The following is an 18,631-nucleotide window of genomic DNA, read 5'->3' on the forward strand; positions in this document are numbered from 1 at the left end:
TGCACGCGCGTGCGTGTACACACACACATACACACACACACACACACACACATACACACACTCCAGAGAACACATGCTCCAGAGAGTGAGTCAAGAACAGCATCTCTGCATAAAAACACAGTTCACTCATCATATCTAGAGAGAATCCTAAGGGATGAGATTATTTAATGCTTTCTCTTTGGGTTTTTCAGAGTAGTGACCTCTGATTGTTTTAATGTCAAGACTTCTTGGGCTGCAGGCAATAAAACTGTATTTGGATAAGCTGAAAAAGGCTTTGGAAAAAGTTTCTTGGCATAGGATGAAAATGGACATACTCTGTGAGTTTTTCCTTATAATCCATTTCAATAAGGCAGCTCTTAGAGAAACTCTCCAGAGTCTATCTTTGATTACACGCATACTCACACACCATATATTACTGGAGATACACATGAATCACATACATACAAGGACATGCAAATCATATGTGTGCTCAGTGTTGTAACAATCCCTTTCCTATAATCAAGTCCCAACATCTCTTTGTCTGACATGTAACTTGAATCCGCTTTCTTTAACCCTGCTGCCACACATGGGCCTTCACCATGGCACAATGACCTACTAGTCTTCCAAAACATATACTCAAAAATGTCCTCAGGTGCACACACACATAAGATACACTGAGACACGTATGCACACACACAGGTCCCTCAAACCAAGCTGGTATATAGACTCAGATTCACATACATGCAGAAATGTACACATAAAAGGATTTCCATAAACAAGTATCTACACAAATGCACACGCATATTCTATGAGCTCTTCACTGTCCAGCTTGATGGTCAGAGTTCATGATGAAAAACCTGACCCACCAGCCCCTCAAGCTGAATTTATGATTATTTATCATGCAGTCAGCCTGTTCTCTACCATATATGTATTTGAGAACAGTCAGCTCTGAAGCAAACTCGAAAGCCACATTCTTAGACTCTCACAGACCTTTCTCTTTTGGGTTCCCACTTTCTTCCAGATGAATGAGGACAATATCCTGGAACTCAGGAGGGAAGATGAAAGTGTGGGTCAATCCCACAGAAGTAAATGAGGAAGTGCTCAGCACACTGCTGCCTACTGTCACTTACATCTCCTATGAGATCTATTGGTTTTACCTTGAGGACATCTCCTTCTGACAGTTCGAATGTCTTGGCTTTAAGCTGAATGCCCTTTCCCGGCTGGGTCTGGATGGAGTAGATGCATTCGTGGTTATTATTGTAGTTCATAGGAAAGTTGGGGGACAGCAATGTGCCCTGAGTGCCCGTGACTGAATTCCCACACTCAGCTGAAAAGAGAATCACAATAATCACCAATTAACCCCCATCAGCTACATCCAGAAAAGAACTCACAGTGCTGAAGGACCTTACAAGGATGACACATTGTTTGCCTTTCTGCCTGCCCAAATGCCTGGTTATCTGTCCATTTGCCTGCCTGTCTGGAGGACTGCTTATCAAAGGTTTGTTTTTTTTTTTTTTTAACATATCTGCCCACCTGTAGTTTTGCCCTGTTTCTTTATCTCTCTTGTTCTGTGGGTCTGTCTCTCTTCTGCAGGAATAGAAAGGAACCCACCAGGCATCCTATACCTTCTTAGTGGCATGAGGCAGCCCTTCTCCATACCTGTTCATCTAGTATCATAGCAACAGAATGACTGAGGAGGATGTCAGGGGTGGTTGGGGGTGGTCAAGTGAGGAGAGATGAATCCTTTCAGTATCAGAGGCTAGAAACTCAGAAGGGGTCAACGTTGAATAATTATTGCTAGCATCTTCCAAACTTCAGTTATTAGTCACAAGGACCAATCCCATAAGGTAGGCATAATTATCATCCCTGTTTTAAAAGTCAAGAATCTGGTACTTAAAAAAGTTCAGATCAAGTCTCTCCATTTACTAAGAGGAGGGGGCTGAGAATTCAATCCTCCTGGTCCTGGACTTTAAGGCCACTGAGGCTTTGGAGAAAGTTTTATCATAGACCCACTGAAACCCTGTTTCATTCAACAGCTAATGAATTCATAGCCTCCTCTCGACATCTTTTTCTCCTCCTCCAGAATTAGTCCTTCTTTCCCCATTGTTCCCGTACTTCTGTTTATAGCAGTCATCACATTTTATTTCCCCATTTGTAAACATTTCTGTTTCTTCCTGTTGATCCTTTGGGGCTGGGTCCTAGTTTTGTCTCTCCAGCCTCCATTCAGTGCCTGGGCGGGGCAGGCATGAGAAGGTGAAAGGGGAGGGAGCTCAGTGGCAGGACATGGTTGCAGAGCCCCTCAGCTGTCTCTCTAGGGTCTTTAATAGTTGTAAAGCCCTCCCTCCCACACTTCCCTGGATTGGAGCGTCTGTTGTATTGTACCCCGACTGCTTGTTACTTGCCTAAAGCCCCCACTCAAAATATAAGTTACTTGAGGACTAGGGTCATGCTTAATGAATCTAAACTTCCAAGGCTTAGCCCAGATTGTCTGTAAAATAAATATTTGTGAAATGAGTGAATGAATGAATATGGAGGACACAGACCTCAGAAGATGTACAGTCCTAAAAATAATTAGGTTCCAGAAGGATGAAAATACAAGTCCAGATGGCAGGCACATTACTTGTCTGGACATATGGGGAATTGGGAGCACATCTTGAATCTCTGAGGTTGATGGTAGCAAGTCTGCTTTCTTCAAACCATCCCTTGGTGTCCCTATTCTGGGCGCAGTCATTGGTAGAAGGTTGTCCCTAAGGTCAACCAATGGGCCATACAGTTAACCCTAATTGTCCTAAGTCTGATGTGTACTAGGCTAAGGCAGTATAGATGGAGATTGTGACACAGGGACATTCAGAGCTGAGCCTCTTGTGGTCTCGGTTATACCTATGTGTGTGTCCTCTTGTCCCCAAGTCTGCTCCTTAGACCTCTGAAGACAGTGTCTGTGTCCCACAACAAGTCCTTACTTTTTCAGTGGGCCCTACTCCCTGAGCTCTGGCCAGTTCAGGACAGCTTCACTTTCCTAGGAGTTTATATAAGCCATTCCCATGCGCTGAATGTTTGTGGCCTCAGGCCAAATCCATACACTGAAGCCCTAATCTTCAGTGCAATGGTATCCCGAGGTGGGCCCTTGGCAGGTGATTGGGGTTAGTGACCACATAAGCTGAGGAAATGACCAGAGCCCTCTCTCTGCCTTGTAAGGACAGCTGCTATCTGCAGGCTGGAAGAGGAACTCGACTAGACACTGAATCTGCTGGTACCTTGATCTTAGGCTGCTTGGGCTCTAGAACCATAAGAGGTATCTGGTGTTTAAGCCACCCATGATATTTTCCTAGAGGGGACTGATCATTTGTCTTAGAGCCTGTCTGCAAAGTGTCCAAATGCACATAACGAATGTGGTGAGCTGGGGCATAAGACTAAAGTGATAGCTGTGGACAGGCACCCTGCGGACATTTTCTGGGGGCCTGGAGATGAGGGTGGGGATTTGGAGAGTGGGTGCTGAGGACTGTGCCCCGGTATTACTCAGTCTTGTCACGTGGGCAGCTCTGTGGCTCCTGCTGCCCCAACATGCCCGTCTCCTCTCCCCAACAGCCCAACACCTTGATGAGGAGAGACACAGAGCTGATAGCTTCAGACGGGGCCAGTCCTTGGCCTATCACCGGGGCCGGACTCCCTGCCAGGACCTTTGCCTCGGGCACCAGGGAAGGTACAGGAAGGTAGAGGGACGTGACACTTGCTTCTGCGAGAGTTTCCAAAGTAACAGGGGAGGTGAGCAGATGCACTGAAAAGCTAAACACAAGCATCAGTGGAAACAAATCAATGTTCCGGAGAAACAAACAGTCATATGCACAGGAAAGTCCTGCCACTGACTGAGGCATCTGTGATGTCTGTCATCCTCATCAGAAGAGGTCTCATTAAGGACAGGGACTGTGTCTTATCCATCAGTCTGGGGCTCTGGAGGCAGAGGGTTCACTCTTCTCTACCATACCGGGACTCCCAAGGACAGGGCCATGTCTCCTGCTGCAGACCAGGGCCCTTGGAGTCAGGGCTGTCTCTTCCACATGGAGTCCAGGGGCCCCTGAGGTCAAGGGCTGTGTCAACCCATCACACCATGAATTAGAGCCCAGGGCTATTCATCTCCTTCGCAGCCGGGAATGTTTCCTGGTAACACTGTGTGGGCTAAGTCATCCAATTTACACCCACAGTGCCCGTGGCAACTGGGAGCATCCCCAGGGTGGGCATTCCCATGAAACCTCCAGCCCGAGGCTCTGTTGCAGGGCTGGTGGTAATTAGAGGTGATTATAATTGCTGTGCATTATTAATAACACACGAAACAGAAGACAAATGTAATAATGAAAATGTTGTGAGGTGTCATGAACACACAGTAATTGGAATAATAAGTTAAAGAATGAGTTTATGTAATGAGATCAATGAGGCAAGAGTTTAAGGAGTGTGTGCATCCGTGGTCACGGATAATCCCATTCAAGAGAAATTTCCCCCAGACCTACTTAGCTGAAGATGTTTTCCTGGAGAAGGAAAGAGCTGCTGGTGGCCAGACAAACACTGAACGTGGGGGAACGTGTAGGTCTATATGTGTGTCTCAGTCAGGGTGGGTCGAGGCTCAGGGATTGGTTATGGGAGAAAGGATAAACTTTGGGATGACTTAACTGGCCAAAATGGAATTCTGCATCTATTTGTTTTAATATTTGCCCTCTGGGACTGTAAAAGGTTATTGGTTATTGATAAATAACAATAAAAAGGTTATTGGGAAAATGGTGATAATTACATGGCCCCCCACTGGCTTATGCAAATTATGTCATCTACTCTGGAATGAAGCCTGTGAATTGCCTATTGTTATCTCTGTTTTATAAGCCAGGAAGCTGGGGTGGAGGGGGTTTGGTGGCCTGCCCAAGATCTAACAGCTGGTAAGTGCCTGAGTGGAGACCTGACCCTGGTGACTGTGCAGCCCCAGCCCTGTCCATCTTGCCAGCCTGTTTATGACTGTCCTTCGCTGAGCCCCGGGCTCCACAGAGAGGTCTCTGGCTGGGCTGACCTCACGGCCTCTGTTGCAATCAGCACACTGTGGCTTCTAGCTCTCTGGCATATTGGGGTTTTATGCAAGATTTCACTGTAATGCTAACAGCGAGCATTCATCCAGGCTGTGTTCCATCTGGCCCTGTGTGGAGTCCTTAGCGAGCAGAGCCATCAGCCTTACAAATAAGGACCAGCAACTGTCCTGGCTCCCTGGGTATCACTCCACCTCTCCCCACCCGTAGGGCCCGGAGCTCGGAAGAGTCTTCTTCAGAGCCTGGCAAGGAGGTTAGGCCTCCCATCTGAGGCCCCACTGCAGGCAAGTGTGTGCTAAGGCAGTCCCCAAACCCAAGCCTGTTGGTCTCTGGGCCCGCGTGTGTTTCACCACCTCACAGCAATTGACTAACTTTTGGCCCACCCCATTAGTGAAGCAAAATGAAAGCACGTGACCACCTACCAACACACCTTGGCAGAGGCGAACTCCACAAGCGCCGTCTGCCCCCCAGGCACGTGATGCGGGCCGTGCCCTCCAGACGGTACCCGGGGAAGCAGGAGAAGATCAAGGTGTCGCCTACGCCAAACTGCAAGCCCTTCCGGATGCTGTAGGCTGGGACCTCAGGCTCCTCACAAGGCTCCAAGTCATATTCTGGAAAAGGAGCAGGAGTGCTGGGGTTGGAGACAGAATATGGAAACATACAGACACAAACACCAGGGAGAAAAGGGCCAGAGGTAATGACAGACAGAGGTTAGAATACATACACATTGGCCCACAAAAGGTAAAGAGAAGAGAAGAATGATCCTAAGAAGAACAGAGGCAGAGAGACACACAGTGAAGTGAGTAACACCATGCTTCGGATACTGGGGACGGCTCCCCACCGCAAGCAAAGAGAGGACACCAAGTTTCTGGAAGCATCCTTCCTGGAAGTATTTATGAGGGTCCCCATGACTTGACCTTTCCCTCCTCTGACTCTTCATCCCCATATTAACCCCAAGCCTCAGGGCTCAAAGACTTTCCTGCCTCTCTCTCCCTAGGCATTGACCCAGATAAATTCAATCAGCTTTGTTCTAGAGGGTCAGAATGTATGACCCAGCCGAGGGCAACTTACATTGGGAGAAAGAATCCGAATGCTTCACTCAAACTCTGTCTCAGCAATGCTGGTGCTGGAGGCAGATGGCAAGCATGATGGAATGGCACTTATCACCCAGGGATCAGCCCAGTACCTCTAGTGAGGGCACAGAAGTGACAATTTCCATTGTCCCCAAGGGTATCTCCCTTCTGGGGCACAGTGCCCCAGGGCTTTATGTGTAAAGAGAAGGAGGTTTCCTCAGATGGGGGGAGGCATAGTGGCTAGATATGTCCCACATATCCATGACCTGGCCAGGCCCATGGCAGGTGGCTTCTGTTGGAGGGACAGCGTGGGGTTGAGCTGGGCCATATCCCAGTTCCTAGAGGCCAGATATCTCTTGCCCATTCTGGGAGAACTCGTGGGATGAGAAGAGGCACTCTGGGAAGCAGTGGGATAAGAGTGGTGGGGTACTTGGGACCAGAGCAGTGAAGGGTCCGCTTTTCTTCCTGAATGCCAAATTAAAGAGCTTTCTGCATAGGATTCCTAAACACAGAGATAAATATCTATTACTACTAAATAAGCATTGGTGAAGAAGTCCCCAAATAAGACTCTAATATGTTCATTTCAAATCCCTTTCTTCTTCTTCCTCCTCTTATTTAATTGCTGGGGTCATGAAACAGTGGAAGTGAAATCAGCAGAAGAATCACGTATTCCTAGGACAGGAGGGGACATCCTAGTCCAACCAGTTATACTGGTGATTTTCAGAGTGGATCTTAAACACCTTCAGGGAAGATTCCCCTAAACACCTGCTTCCCAGTCCATCACAGGGAGGGCCTCCTTGTGTCTAACCCAACAATCTTTTGCTGCAGCAAAAGTGAGGTCATTCTCCAGGGACTGGAAAGTGGATCAATGTCCATCTGCTGGGAAGACCAGAGGCTGGCAGCAGAGGGAGAGGCAGAATATTCTGCCATCTCTTCCCCCAGGGGACCCCAACATGCTTTACCTGCGAAGGTGATGTTGAATCCTTCGTAGGACATGGAGAAATCAGAAATGAAGCGGACCTGGGCAGTGAAGTTGCCATAGAGTCCAGCGCTGATGGGGGCCGGCAACCGTGAGCCGGTCAGCTGTCTCAGGGGCTGCGAGAAGCTGCCGTTCTCGGTGATGAGGAGGTAGTCGTGGCCACTCTCCAGGTGGAAGGTGTGGAATGTAAAGAACACACCTGCCAAGAGACCGGAAGGGTCCAGGTGACAAAATGAGATGGCTACAACAGCCCCAGTGTGAGATGGGATTGGCACAAACATTTCCAGTCTGTGGACGTCTACCAGTGGGTTGGGGTGCAAGCATGCACTGATAGTCACTTACGGGGGAACCAGAACGAATGCGTCCGAATGATCCAGAATATGCCATTTGCCCACAGGTCAGGGAGAAGGACACCGCCTTATGGTTGTCAAATTTGAAAGATTTATGGCTAGGTCTGTGAGAATGCTTCATAGCCTTTCACTCATTCACGGATTCTCTCATTCATTTCTCAACAAGTATTTGTATATCTGACAAGTGCTTCCTCCAGGCTAGGATCCAGGGCCAGGGAGGAGCAAGGGTATATACAAGACATTCAACAAAGAGCTACAGTACAGAGTGGCAAAAGCGCTATCAAACATCATTCAGAATATTCCGAGGGCAGAATGGCAAGCACTAAACAAAAGCGATAATATTCACTAACATTTCAGCACTAAGTATCTGCATGTCACTATGCTATGTGTTTTATTGCCCTGTAGTTGGCCCCTATCAATTGGAAGAGAAGATCTGAGAACCCAGTTAACCCCACCAATAACTCATCTCCATTTTACACCCAAGGAAACTGAGGCACAAAGAGGAAAGGCACGTGTCCAGGGTCACCCATCTAGCAGGTGGCAGAGCTGGGATCTGGGTGCAGTCTGACTGCAGGGTTGTGTAATAAACTGCTCCATGACACTGCTTCTCCCACTGTGGAGAGAGAACAGGCAGGAGGGGTGGCCAGGTGCTGAGATGGGTCTGGCGGTGAGAAAGATGGGGTGGTAGGATCTCAACACCCGAAGCAGCTATTGGACCAGATCCAGATGGCCGTCTGTGTTTGGGTGGGCCCATGTGTAAATGCATGCCCACTCACACATCAGCACGCCCATGGGAATGTATGCTGTGGGTGTGCTAAGGGCAGGTGCTTGGCTAGACTAGGGGGGCTAGATTCACTTGCTATTCAAAGTCCATGGACCAGCAGTATGGGCCTTGCCTGCAAGCTTGTTAGAAATGCAGAATCTCAGCCTCTGTCATAGACCTTCCAAATCAGAATCTGCATGCTAACAAGGTCCTTTATGTGTCTGTAGGCACATAAAAGTTTGAGGAATACTTCTCTAGATAATTAGCAACAAGTTTTTGATAAATCATGGTTGGGTCCAAGCTCTCAATACTAAAATATTTAAAATGTTTTCATAGTCTTGCTTCTCTATGGATAGGAGCTGGTAAGCCCAGAGTTTGGGGGATTCTATGGGTGGGGGCAGGGGAAAGAGAAGCCCAAAGAGGTGATGGAACCAGGCATGCAGCTTGTAAATGCCCTGTGCCCAAGCAACTATGTTATATCTATGGACCTATTTCCTCAAGGGAACAAATCCTAAGCACCTACTAAGTGCCAGGCCTGGGCTAAGCAGTGAGAAAGATCTCCCAGTTTAGTGGAGGAGACTGACACATCCATAGCAAGAGTCCAGAATGGCAGCACAGAAGAAGAGTGCCAACAATGCCCGGAGGGTTGGGAAGACTTCACGGGGTCACAGTCTTTGACAGGATGGGTATGAGCATTTTGGGGATGCACAGGTATGTGTGCCCACGTGTATCCTATCCGCCTCCCAACACATCAACACAGGTGCACACGAGAAACTGTTCTCCGTCTACAGTGCTTGGGAAAAGGCTCGGTGGAAATGTCTTTCCCTCCTGGTAAAACAAGGGTTGGGTAACGAGTGGATCAGACACAGTACAGGGAATTGGAGTTGATGAAGCACTAAGCCTCGCACTCTATTCTTCAGCGTGCAAACACAGCCCCTCCATAGGAGTAAACATTTGGCTGGCATTCTAAGGATGAGTAAACAACTGAGATGAAGCCCCTGGGTTTCCCAGCTGTGCTGATTGCTTGAGGCTCTTTTGGTCATTGTGAGAAAATGAAGACATTGTCACAGAGGCCCCATGTTGGAGTCTGAATCCAGATTTGGTGTGACAGATGCACACACAAACCGATACTTCACTGGCGTGACCATGTCGAATCCTATGAAGGATGTGGGTACCACGCCAGGCAGACATTCAGAGCTGTGGAAAAGGCGTGGGCTTTGGGAGGGGGGACGGACTCAGACCTGGGTCAACTGCCCATCTACTAACTGAATGGTCTGGGCCGAAGTTGCTCAAGTGTGTCCTGAGTTCTAGTTTCCTCCACCATAACATGGGGATGATAGCATCTCCTCATAGGTAACATTTAATTCTTGGAGCGAGGAACAATTAGGATAGCAGATGCAGAACCCACGGCATGGTGTCCAACACACAGTAGGTTTTCTTTTTGCTCAGCTTGTCTAACTTCTAGACAGCCTTATGGATTGAAAAAAATTTCACTTCTGGGGTCTCAGCAAGGGCCCATTCTTTGCACTCCTGAATTAGCCATTCCCTTTGGCTGGGAAGTTGAACAATTCTGAATTTCATAGAGTTCGGAGTTTCTCCAGCTGTTCCTCTGCCTGCTGGGGATCAATCAGAGTCAGTAACCTAATGGATTTGTTAACCTGAGATACTCTTACAGGCATTGCCCTCTGCAGAAGGGTCTGGGCTCAATTTAATTCTATTCATATAAATATTTCTTGAGTTCCTCATGTGTCAGGCATAGAGCCAGAACCTAAGGAAGCTGCAGGAAACATGGCAGGCATGTCTCCCAAAGGGCTTGGAGTCTCTGCGCGGGGAGCAGGAAGGCACAGGATCAAGTGGGAGCCCAGAGGGGAACCCAGCTCACACCCAGGCCTCGGAAGAAAGGGTCCGGAAAGCTCATTATAGGAAGTGAGTTCAGAAGACGAAGAGCTGGCCACACAAGAAGGGTGGTGGAGATGGTGCAGGGGGGGAAAGTGTTCCAGGGAGAAAAACAGCAACCCAATACACAAAGCTCTAGAGGACAACAAAAGTCTGGGAAGTTCTAGGAACTGAGAGAGCTTCAATGTAGCTAGGACTTAGTGTTTACAGGACTCAGAAGTAGGCTGAGAAAGGTGAGCAAGGGCTATAGGCTCACGCCAGCTATTTTATAATTTCAAGCTTTATACTAAGGGTCTGGTAAAGCCTTTAAATGGTCCTAAGGAAGAAGTGACCAGGTCATACATCAGCAACCCTGTGTCGATTCTCTGCTTGGAACACCTCTTGTCCTGGCTAATACTTGTTCATCCCTGAAGACTGGCCCAAGTTTCAACTTCAGGACACCATCTAATCAAGCCCTAGGGTGGCCGCTGGATGTTTGCTACCTCTATCTGCTCTTAGCCATGGTACATTAGATGGACTCTAATCTTCCTGAAGGCAGGCAATGCCAGAGTGGTTCATGCTACTGGGTTTTCCTAGCACCAAGGGTAAGTGCAAGTATAACATAAGCATTTGCTCAATATTTGAATCGCATTGACTTCTAGACAAAGACACATATAGAAAGGTATAGAGAAACATACCCTGCCCCCCCGTGATTACAGATGCCAGACAGAAAGAAAATCATGACTACTGGGGGATGTTCCTTTAAGGATTATGAGGAGCTGCCTTTCTTGCCCTCTTGATGCCACAGAGGAGCTTCTGGCTCCCACATTGGTCCACTCTGGCCAAGACTTACTGGAAACAGCTCCGCAGGATGAACAAGGACGTTGCCCCAATCCCTCCTCTCCTCAAGGAGAAGGGGACAACCAGGCCTCACCCTGACTGCCTGCAGGGTCCTTTCTCCCCAAGAAGCTGCATGCCACCCTAATCCCAGTTAGGTCAGGCCTATTAGAGGCAAAAGTGAAGTCCTTAAGCACATGTGGGGAGACTTTGAGTGACTTTTCTTACAATTTTTTTTTTACACAAGTAGTATAGTTTACATGTAATATTTTTATTGCTCAAAATTAGAAAAAACGGAGAAGATAAAAATAAGAGAGTAGTGGCACTAACGTCTTGAGGTATAACTTTTCAGATACTTTTCTATACACATATCTTGGTTTAGTTTTTATAAACTATGTTCTTTTGGCAAACATCTCTTTTGGCTTAACAATGTATTACAACTACACCTGTAGGTCTTTATTTTTAAATTTTTTTTATTTTTAAAAAATATTTTATTACTTTTATTTTAGAGAGAAAGAAAGAAAGAGAGGAAAGTGGGCCAGTGGGAGAGGGAGGAAAGAATCTTAAGAAGACTCCATGCTCAGCACAGAGCCCAACATGGGCCTCGATCCCCCAACCCTGAGATCATGACCTGAGCTCAAATCAAGAGTTGGTCACTTAACCAACTGGGCCACCCAGGCACTCCTACCCTGTAGGTTTTTAAATATTCTCTCACATTATGGCTTTTCATAGCTGCATAGTGTTGCATTATATATAGGTATCATATATTTATTTAACATTTCCTCTTTGACAGACATTTCAGTAGCTAACTAATCTTCCAATTAGTAAAGAATTTTAGGAAGCACCCTTGCAGCTGAATCTTGATGTACAGTTGTACTTATTTTTTTCAGATATATTCCAAGGAGTGGAATTGCTGGGTCCAAAAGCACATATATTTTGAAAGCTTTTGATTCATATCATGGAACCATCATCCAGAGAATTTCAACCATTTTATACAATGTCAGTGCTGAAGAAGAGTATTCATGTCTGTACACTGTCTCCCACACTGTTATGATATTCTCTGCTGACTTGAAAAAAGAAATGGTATTTCATTACTGGTTAAATTTGCATGTCTTTAATTATGAGTGGGGTCAATGTCCTTTCATCTCTATTTCTTCCACTATGAAGCATTTATAGCTTTGCTCATTTTACAGGCCTAGAGACCAGGTATGTTTTTCTTTAGGATTTTTAAGAGCTCTCCATGCATCAGGTTGGTAATCTTTAGTTGATTATATATGTTGAAAATAATTTTGTCCACTTACTGTCTGAAATTTTTATGGCCTTTTTTGTTTTTTTACATAAATCCACTCAAAGTTTTATTTAATCAAATCTTACAGTCTTTGCCTTTATGTATTCTGCTTTTAGTATTACTGTTTATAGTACATCCCCACCTGAGGTTAGATTTTTATGTTATTCTAGTATTGGAATTTATGTGGTTAAATGTATGAGGTCTGTTTGGTTCTTTTCTTTTATTCCCAAGTGTTTAAGTCTAGTGTTTAAAAACCATTTATTAAATAATCAATCCTCTCTTCAATGGATTGGAAATGACACTTTAATTATATACTACAAACTGTCTCTCTCACACACATACAGAAGTGTGCATGTGTGTGCATGCACAGTCTCACACACATACACACACGCAGGACTCTACATCTGGACCTTCATATGCCTGCATTGGTTTGTGTGTCCATTCCAATACTCATACCACATCGTTAAAATTATTTTAGCCAATAACATTTTACTATCTGAAAGAGTTACTCTTTTAAAAATTTTTCTTGGCTTTTCTACATGTTAATTCTTCTAGATGAGAGGTTCTTATTCAAGGGCATGCATCAGATTTACTAGTGAAGTCTTCAGAAATCAAAGATGCCGGTTTTCCATCTCCAACATGGAGAATCAAAACCTCTACAGTACAGTCTAAGCATTAACATATTTGCTACAGTGCGCAGGGGTTAAGAACTGTGACCCTGGATGGACTTCAGAATAAGCTTCTGAGGATAGAAGCCATATGTGCCTGGTTACTGTTTATTCCCAGCCTGAGTCTGCTGCATGGGTGGCATTATTCAATTAATATTTGCTGAATCAAAGACTATATTATTTCCTGTTTATTTCTAACCAGCACCCTTCCTTTGAACTTGGATTTCCAAAGATTATTCATGTGAGGGAAGTTGAGGTAACAGTCCAGACTGGTGAGGAGTATGAAAACATGGCATCGAGGAACAGCTGAGCTATGAAAGAAGAGGTTCACGGGTCCAGTGTCTGAAGGGTGAACATGAGGAGAGGGGGGAGATGGATCCTATGTTCCTCTAGGACACAGAACAAGGAAAAAAGCTTCAGGAACATCTAATAGGCTATTAGGAAGGGTCCAATCTATCAAAAAATGACACCAGGTGCCCATTTGCTGAATATGTTGGCCACCTTCCCACTGCTGGGGCTGTTTAGGCAGGTGTGGTGCCATCTTGTCGGGAGCAATTAGAGAAGATTCCTGCATTATGTAGGGTTTCATAGCTGGTAATTTCTACAGTATCTTCTAGCATGAAGATTTTAGATTCTTAAAAATATTTGTGGAATGTCTTCTGTGATTCAAAGAGATGGGAAGCTTATGGGAGTATTCCTGTTGATGAGAAAAATTCAGACCAAATGCTGAGGTCACTACATAGGGAGATCCCCACTGAGGCCACCTTGACCTGAAGAACATGGGGTTCTGACCATGTCACAGTCCAATACTTGCTCCAGGCCTAACCACTCACCCTTGCCATGGGATGTTTCAATAATCCAGGTACAGTTCAAGTTGTTGGGGTAGAAGTCAGGAAACCCTGGTGATAAGATGGTCCCACTGGAGCCTTGAATGAAGCCACCACAGAGTGCTATAGGAGTAAAGACAGTGTTGAAAGACCAGAGTGGCCCAGGGAGCTCCCTCACCCCACCACATATCCCCATCCCCAACCAATCCTCCTGGGAGCTGGGGAGCCATCTTCTCTCAACCCTCAACCCTCACTAATGTGTGGGAGAGTCAATACCCCTTCTAGCTCCTGGTCTTCACAGCAGGAAAGGAATCCACTACCTTAGCACCCCTTTGCAAGGCGTGTCTCACCTTCACAGCTGGGCAGGGCCCGGCTCCACTGGAAGTTAGGCTCACACTCCAGGGGCTCCCCGTCACTTAACGTGTAGCCTGAATCACAGCTGAAGGTCACTAGAGCACCCACATAGAAGTCATTTCCATGGCGCTGCCCATTTACAGGGATCCCTGGATCCAGACAGTGGTCTGACTGCAGTGTTATAGCTGGAAAAGAGAGCCCACAGCTGGAACAGACAGCTAACCATCACCACAGAAGGACCCTAGCTGGCCCACAAAGGGAGGGAGGAGAGAGCCCTGATTTACAGAAAGCTGAGGTTGTCATTTACCCATGTGTCAAGTGTGGTTGTCGACATCTGCTATGACATCCGAAGACCTGTTTCTCAGAGAAAATAAGCTGATTCTAGTATTTGTCCATCCGTCCATTCATTCAATTAACATAAGTTGAGTGTCCACTATGGTTTAGACCACGCTAAGTCTTGGGGATACAGACATGAGTAAGAACATGGGCTGCCCTCATAGCGCTCTCAACCAGCACTTTCTCTACTGGTCTACAAAGAGTGGAAGTGACATCCATCTCGTTCAACTGAGGCAGCACAGATGGATGCAGAAGGCGATGGGGAGGTGAGGGTGAGCGAGAGATGCTATCACATTTCAGCCTCACCATCCTCAAATATTCTGTCCCCAGACAGCCTGGCATGGTGGTGCCCAGTCACCTGCAGGTAGAAGAGGCTTTGTGGTATGTGGGTCATCAGACTTCACTGTTTCCAGAGGCTCCCCTCTGAGCTCCCGTGGGCTCTGACAGATGCTGAGAGTAGGGGAGTGCCCCCCAGGAGCACAGCCTAACTGAGGAAGCCACTGGGATGGGTCCAAGTTGGGGACCCACTGCTGGAACAGTCCTTGGTCCCTACACCCTCCTCCCAGCCCATCTTGTCATCTGCCTCCCTGCCAATACTCACTCTCATAGCGGAGCTGGAAGCCGATGTCCGAGTGACTCTTATCGGTAGAGAAGAGGAGGTAGAGGTAGTTGCTGGTGCTGATGAGGAACTGGGGGACCTGGGTCCCATGGTAAACCCCGATTAAGGGTGCTGAGTATGTCCGTCCATCTCGAACTTCCAGAGTATCATAGTTGACCTCGGTTTTAAATCTGCCAAAGATGGGAATGTAGACTTCTTGAGAAACCTGAGGCTTATTAACTTGCAAATGACAAAAGGTCCTGCCTGACCCAGGACTTCAGAACAACCAAATTTTGGCAGGCTGGGACATTTTAATATAATCTGCACACATTCATTAGTGATAGGGAAGGGCCTTCTCCACTGCATTTAGCCCCTCCCCCACCTCCGATGGCTGGGCACTCTCTCAGTCCTTCCTGTGGCCTGGGTCAAGATGCATCTTCAGACTTAGAGGCACAATGACTAGTCTCATGGGGGGTGGTCAGAATGTTCTAGGCCAGAATTCAGTAAACTATAGTCCAGGGCCAGATCTATTCTATAGCCTGTTTTTGTATGGCCTAAGAGCTAAAAATGGTTTTTAACATTTATAAAGGGGTATGTTTTAAAGAAAACAGAAAATATGCAACAGATAACCACAGGTGGCTTACAAAACCTAGAATATTTACTATTGGACTCTCATGGAAAGTTTTGAGCACTGCTATTCTAGGCTATGGATGCTTTGTCTGGAAGAAGTTTCTGTTCATATTTGGGTTGCTACTTTCCCCACCCAAGGGGCACGCCTGGGGTGGGAACAGGAAATGCAGCATATGAGCAGGATTTGGGTCAAAGGTCAGGAAGGCTGCCTTTCCATGCTGCAAATTTTAGAGTTATACTCCTCAGATGCCAATGCCTGCTTCAACATCTGATGGTGTCTATCTGCCCACTCTCTGTCACTGGGGGTGAGGGGGGCAGAAGGGCTCTGACATCCCAAGTGATACCCTACCCACACTTCTGCTCACTCCTCCAGTCATAAACAACACAAACCCCACTACTGAGGTGAAACCAAGGCCAAGCGCAAAGCCCATGTGGCCTGTCTTCATCCAGGGCAATTTTTTCCAATGTTCTCTGACTTTGCTAACATTTCAGCAAACGTGCTGGTCCTCCGCCCTCTACCCCAGGCTCCCCTCCACCACCACTCCTAAGAAATCTACCCCTCCCCCCACCCCTGGCTCTGTTCCCTCCAAGGTTATGGTTGCAGGCACCTGTCGAAGGTGATTTTGATGGGGTAGCCTGGCTGGGCTTCAATCACCCAGGCACAGCTGAGGGCATCCTTGTAGAAGCCAGGCCAGCCTGGGGACAGGATGGTGCCACTGGGCGAAGTCAGATGACCACCGCAGGGAGCTGGGGAACAGAAGGGAGAGAAACAACTTTCTTGTATTGGGGGGGGACAAATGAACAAACAAATAAAAACTCTCTCTATAAAATGTATCTGCCAACAAGTATTGTTTTTGTTTTTATGGAAAATTACATAAACTATATAAACTGTGAGTTCTGTCTATTGGGACCTTTATAGACATGCTCAGTTACATCATTTGGACTTTTATTAAAGGCCAGAGGGGAGAAATAAAAATAATCCTTTAAACAAAGTCCTCTGTCATTCTAGGATGGCTGAAGTACAGCTAATATTTGGGTTGCACTGGTTTTTCCTCTGTTCTTCGCTCCTTGCATCAGGCTTGTGGCAAAAGCAGAGATCCAGCCACCTCTGGCACGGGCAGTGGGCAGATCCCCAAGCTCAGCTCGGAGCTCGGCCTTGACCTACTCCACTGTAAGTTCCTTGAGGGCAGGGGCCTTGTTCATGGTCTTTCCCAATTTGGAGTCCCCAGCATTAGCCTAGAGCTTGGCACACAATTATCCCTTCGTGGCAGGAATCAGTAATCATTGCTTGAATGAATACATGAATGCATGGAAGGATGAATGAATGTGGCTCATGGCAGGTGATTCCACAAGACACTGGGTAGTGCAGACATGTCTCTAATCCTACCCCGTGTGTCCTCTCAGTCCCTTGGTCGGTCTCACTCTTCCCATCCCTCAGCTTCCTGTTCCCACCAGCATCCTTCCTTCACCATCGCCTCCTCCTGCAGCTGGACCTTGGCCCTTGCGGTGCTCATCAGAGCGAGCCCAGTCCTCCTCCTTCTGGTAGGTGGTCAGATTTCATCCTGCATGCCTTTCAAGTTATCTTAGGTTCCGTGACAGCTTTGACAAATCACACGAGAGCAGTAGTGGTGCGGTCCCGCCCATGGGGAAAGTTGAGGAGCTGGTGCCAGATTTGCCGTTTTCTGCCTTGTTGACGGTGAGAGCAAGTGTCAGGATGGAAGTCCCCTCAGGCTGGGCCTTTAAGTGACAAAGGGGCAGGGCCCCTGGTGACCAGTGTTAAACATGCAGCTCAGGTAGCCTGTGTGAGCTACCAATTCCTGTTTTTAAGCCACTGAGATTGGGGGCTTGTTTGTTAACGCACTCTAACCTTACCCACCTGGTACCTCCCCAGGACCAATGAGGAGGATGCTGGCACCAACCACTACCCACACTGTGGCCACTGTCACCACCACGGCCACTCATGGGCTCACACGGACAGTCATGCTCATTCTTCACAGAACACAAATCCTGCAAGGGTGGTGCTATTATTCTCCCCATTTTACAGCTAGGACAGGTTTATGCAGGTGCAGCAACCAGCTCTGCTTTAGTTGGTGATAGAGCCTGGACTCGGACCTAAGAAGACACCATAAGTCCAGAGATCCAAAACTAAGCAGACTTCCACTTTTCGAAGAACCCCTATGTCCTTTGGAATTCCTTACTATGGAGCTATCAGATGCCAAAAATGTCCTAAACAAGACCAGGAAGAAAATGAAGAGCTACCCAGTACTTCCATCTCTGCAGGTTTTTTTTTTTTTTTTGTTGTTGTTGTTGTTTTTGCATGTTTCCCTAGTTAATCAGTTTCAAAAAACAGGATCAAATATACCGCACCCTTCCTCTCTCAATTCTATGAACTTCTTGGAAAGACTGAAAATAATTGTCAACATTCTTTTTTAAAAGACTTATTTATTTATTTTAGAGAGCTAGAGAGTGGGGGGGTGGATTGCAGGGGTGGGAGGGAGAGAGAATCCCAAGTGGACTCCCTACTGAGCACAGAGCCTGACACTGGGCTAATCTCACCATACTGAGATCATGACCTGAGCTGAAATTAAGAGTTAGAGGCTCAACTGACTAAACCACCAAGGTACTCTGATTGTCAAGCATTCTTAACAGAGTGTTACATTAGGAAGTTTAATTAACCTAAGAACAGTAATACAAATGGCAGTAGAAACTCCTATCAATGACTTACAATGGTACTTTATGTGTATTATTTCATTTAAAACCACATAACCTGAAGGGTTTGAAGAGGTGGGGGGGTGGGAGATTGGGGGGCCCGGTGGTGGGTATTAGAGAGGGCACGGATTGCAGGGAGCACTGGGTGTGGTACAAAAACAATGAATACTGTTATGCTGAAAATAAATTAAAAAAATGATTTAAAAAAACCCCACATAACATTTATGCAGTTATTATGCCCATTTTTTTTTAAAAGATTTTATTTATTTATTTGACAGACAGAGATCACAAGTAGGCAGAGAGGC

General features: G+C 46.6%; 1 protein-coding gene across 1 annotated transcript in view; it reads right to left on the minus strand.

Moving 5' to 3' along the window:
- Positions 1-18,631, minus strand: part of LOC111143057 (CUB and Sushi multiple domains 2) — a 614,630-nt gene that overhangs the window by 184,175 nt on the left and 411,824 nt on the right. Inside the window, exons 16-22 of the mRNA XM_022496499.1 lie at positions 16,226-16,364; positions 14,991-15,178; positions 14,050-14,238; positions 13,706-13,822; positions 7,075-7,290; positions 5,462-5,650; positions 1,137-1,306 (exon numbers count right to left, since the gene is read on the minus strand). Of these exons, the coding sequence (XP_022352207.1) occupies positions 1,137-1,306; positions 5,462-5,650; positions 7,075-7,290; positions 13,706-13,822; positions 14,050-14,238; positions 14,991-15,178; positions 16,226-16,364 (1,208 nt within the window). The remainder of the gene's footprint in view (positions 1-1,136; positions 1,307-5,461; positions 5,651-7,074; positions 7,291-13,705; positions 13,823-14,049; positions 14,239-14,990; positions 15,179-16,225; positions 16,365-18,631) is intronic.

The sequence above is a fragment of the Enhydra lutris genome, unplaced genomic scaffold, assembly GCF_002288905.1.
Source record: "Enhydra lutris kenyoni isolate GAN:26980312 unplaced genomic scaffold, ASM228890v2 scaffoldscaffold9, whole genome shotgun sequence".
Classification (NCBI taxonomy): Eukaryota; Metazoa; Chordata; class Mammalia; order Carnivora; family Mustelidae; genus Enhydra; species Enhydra lutris.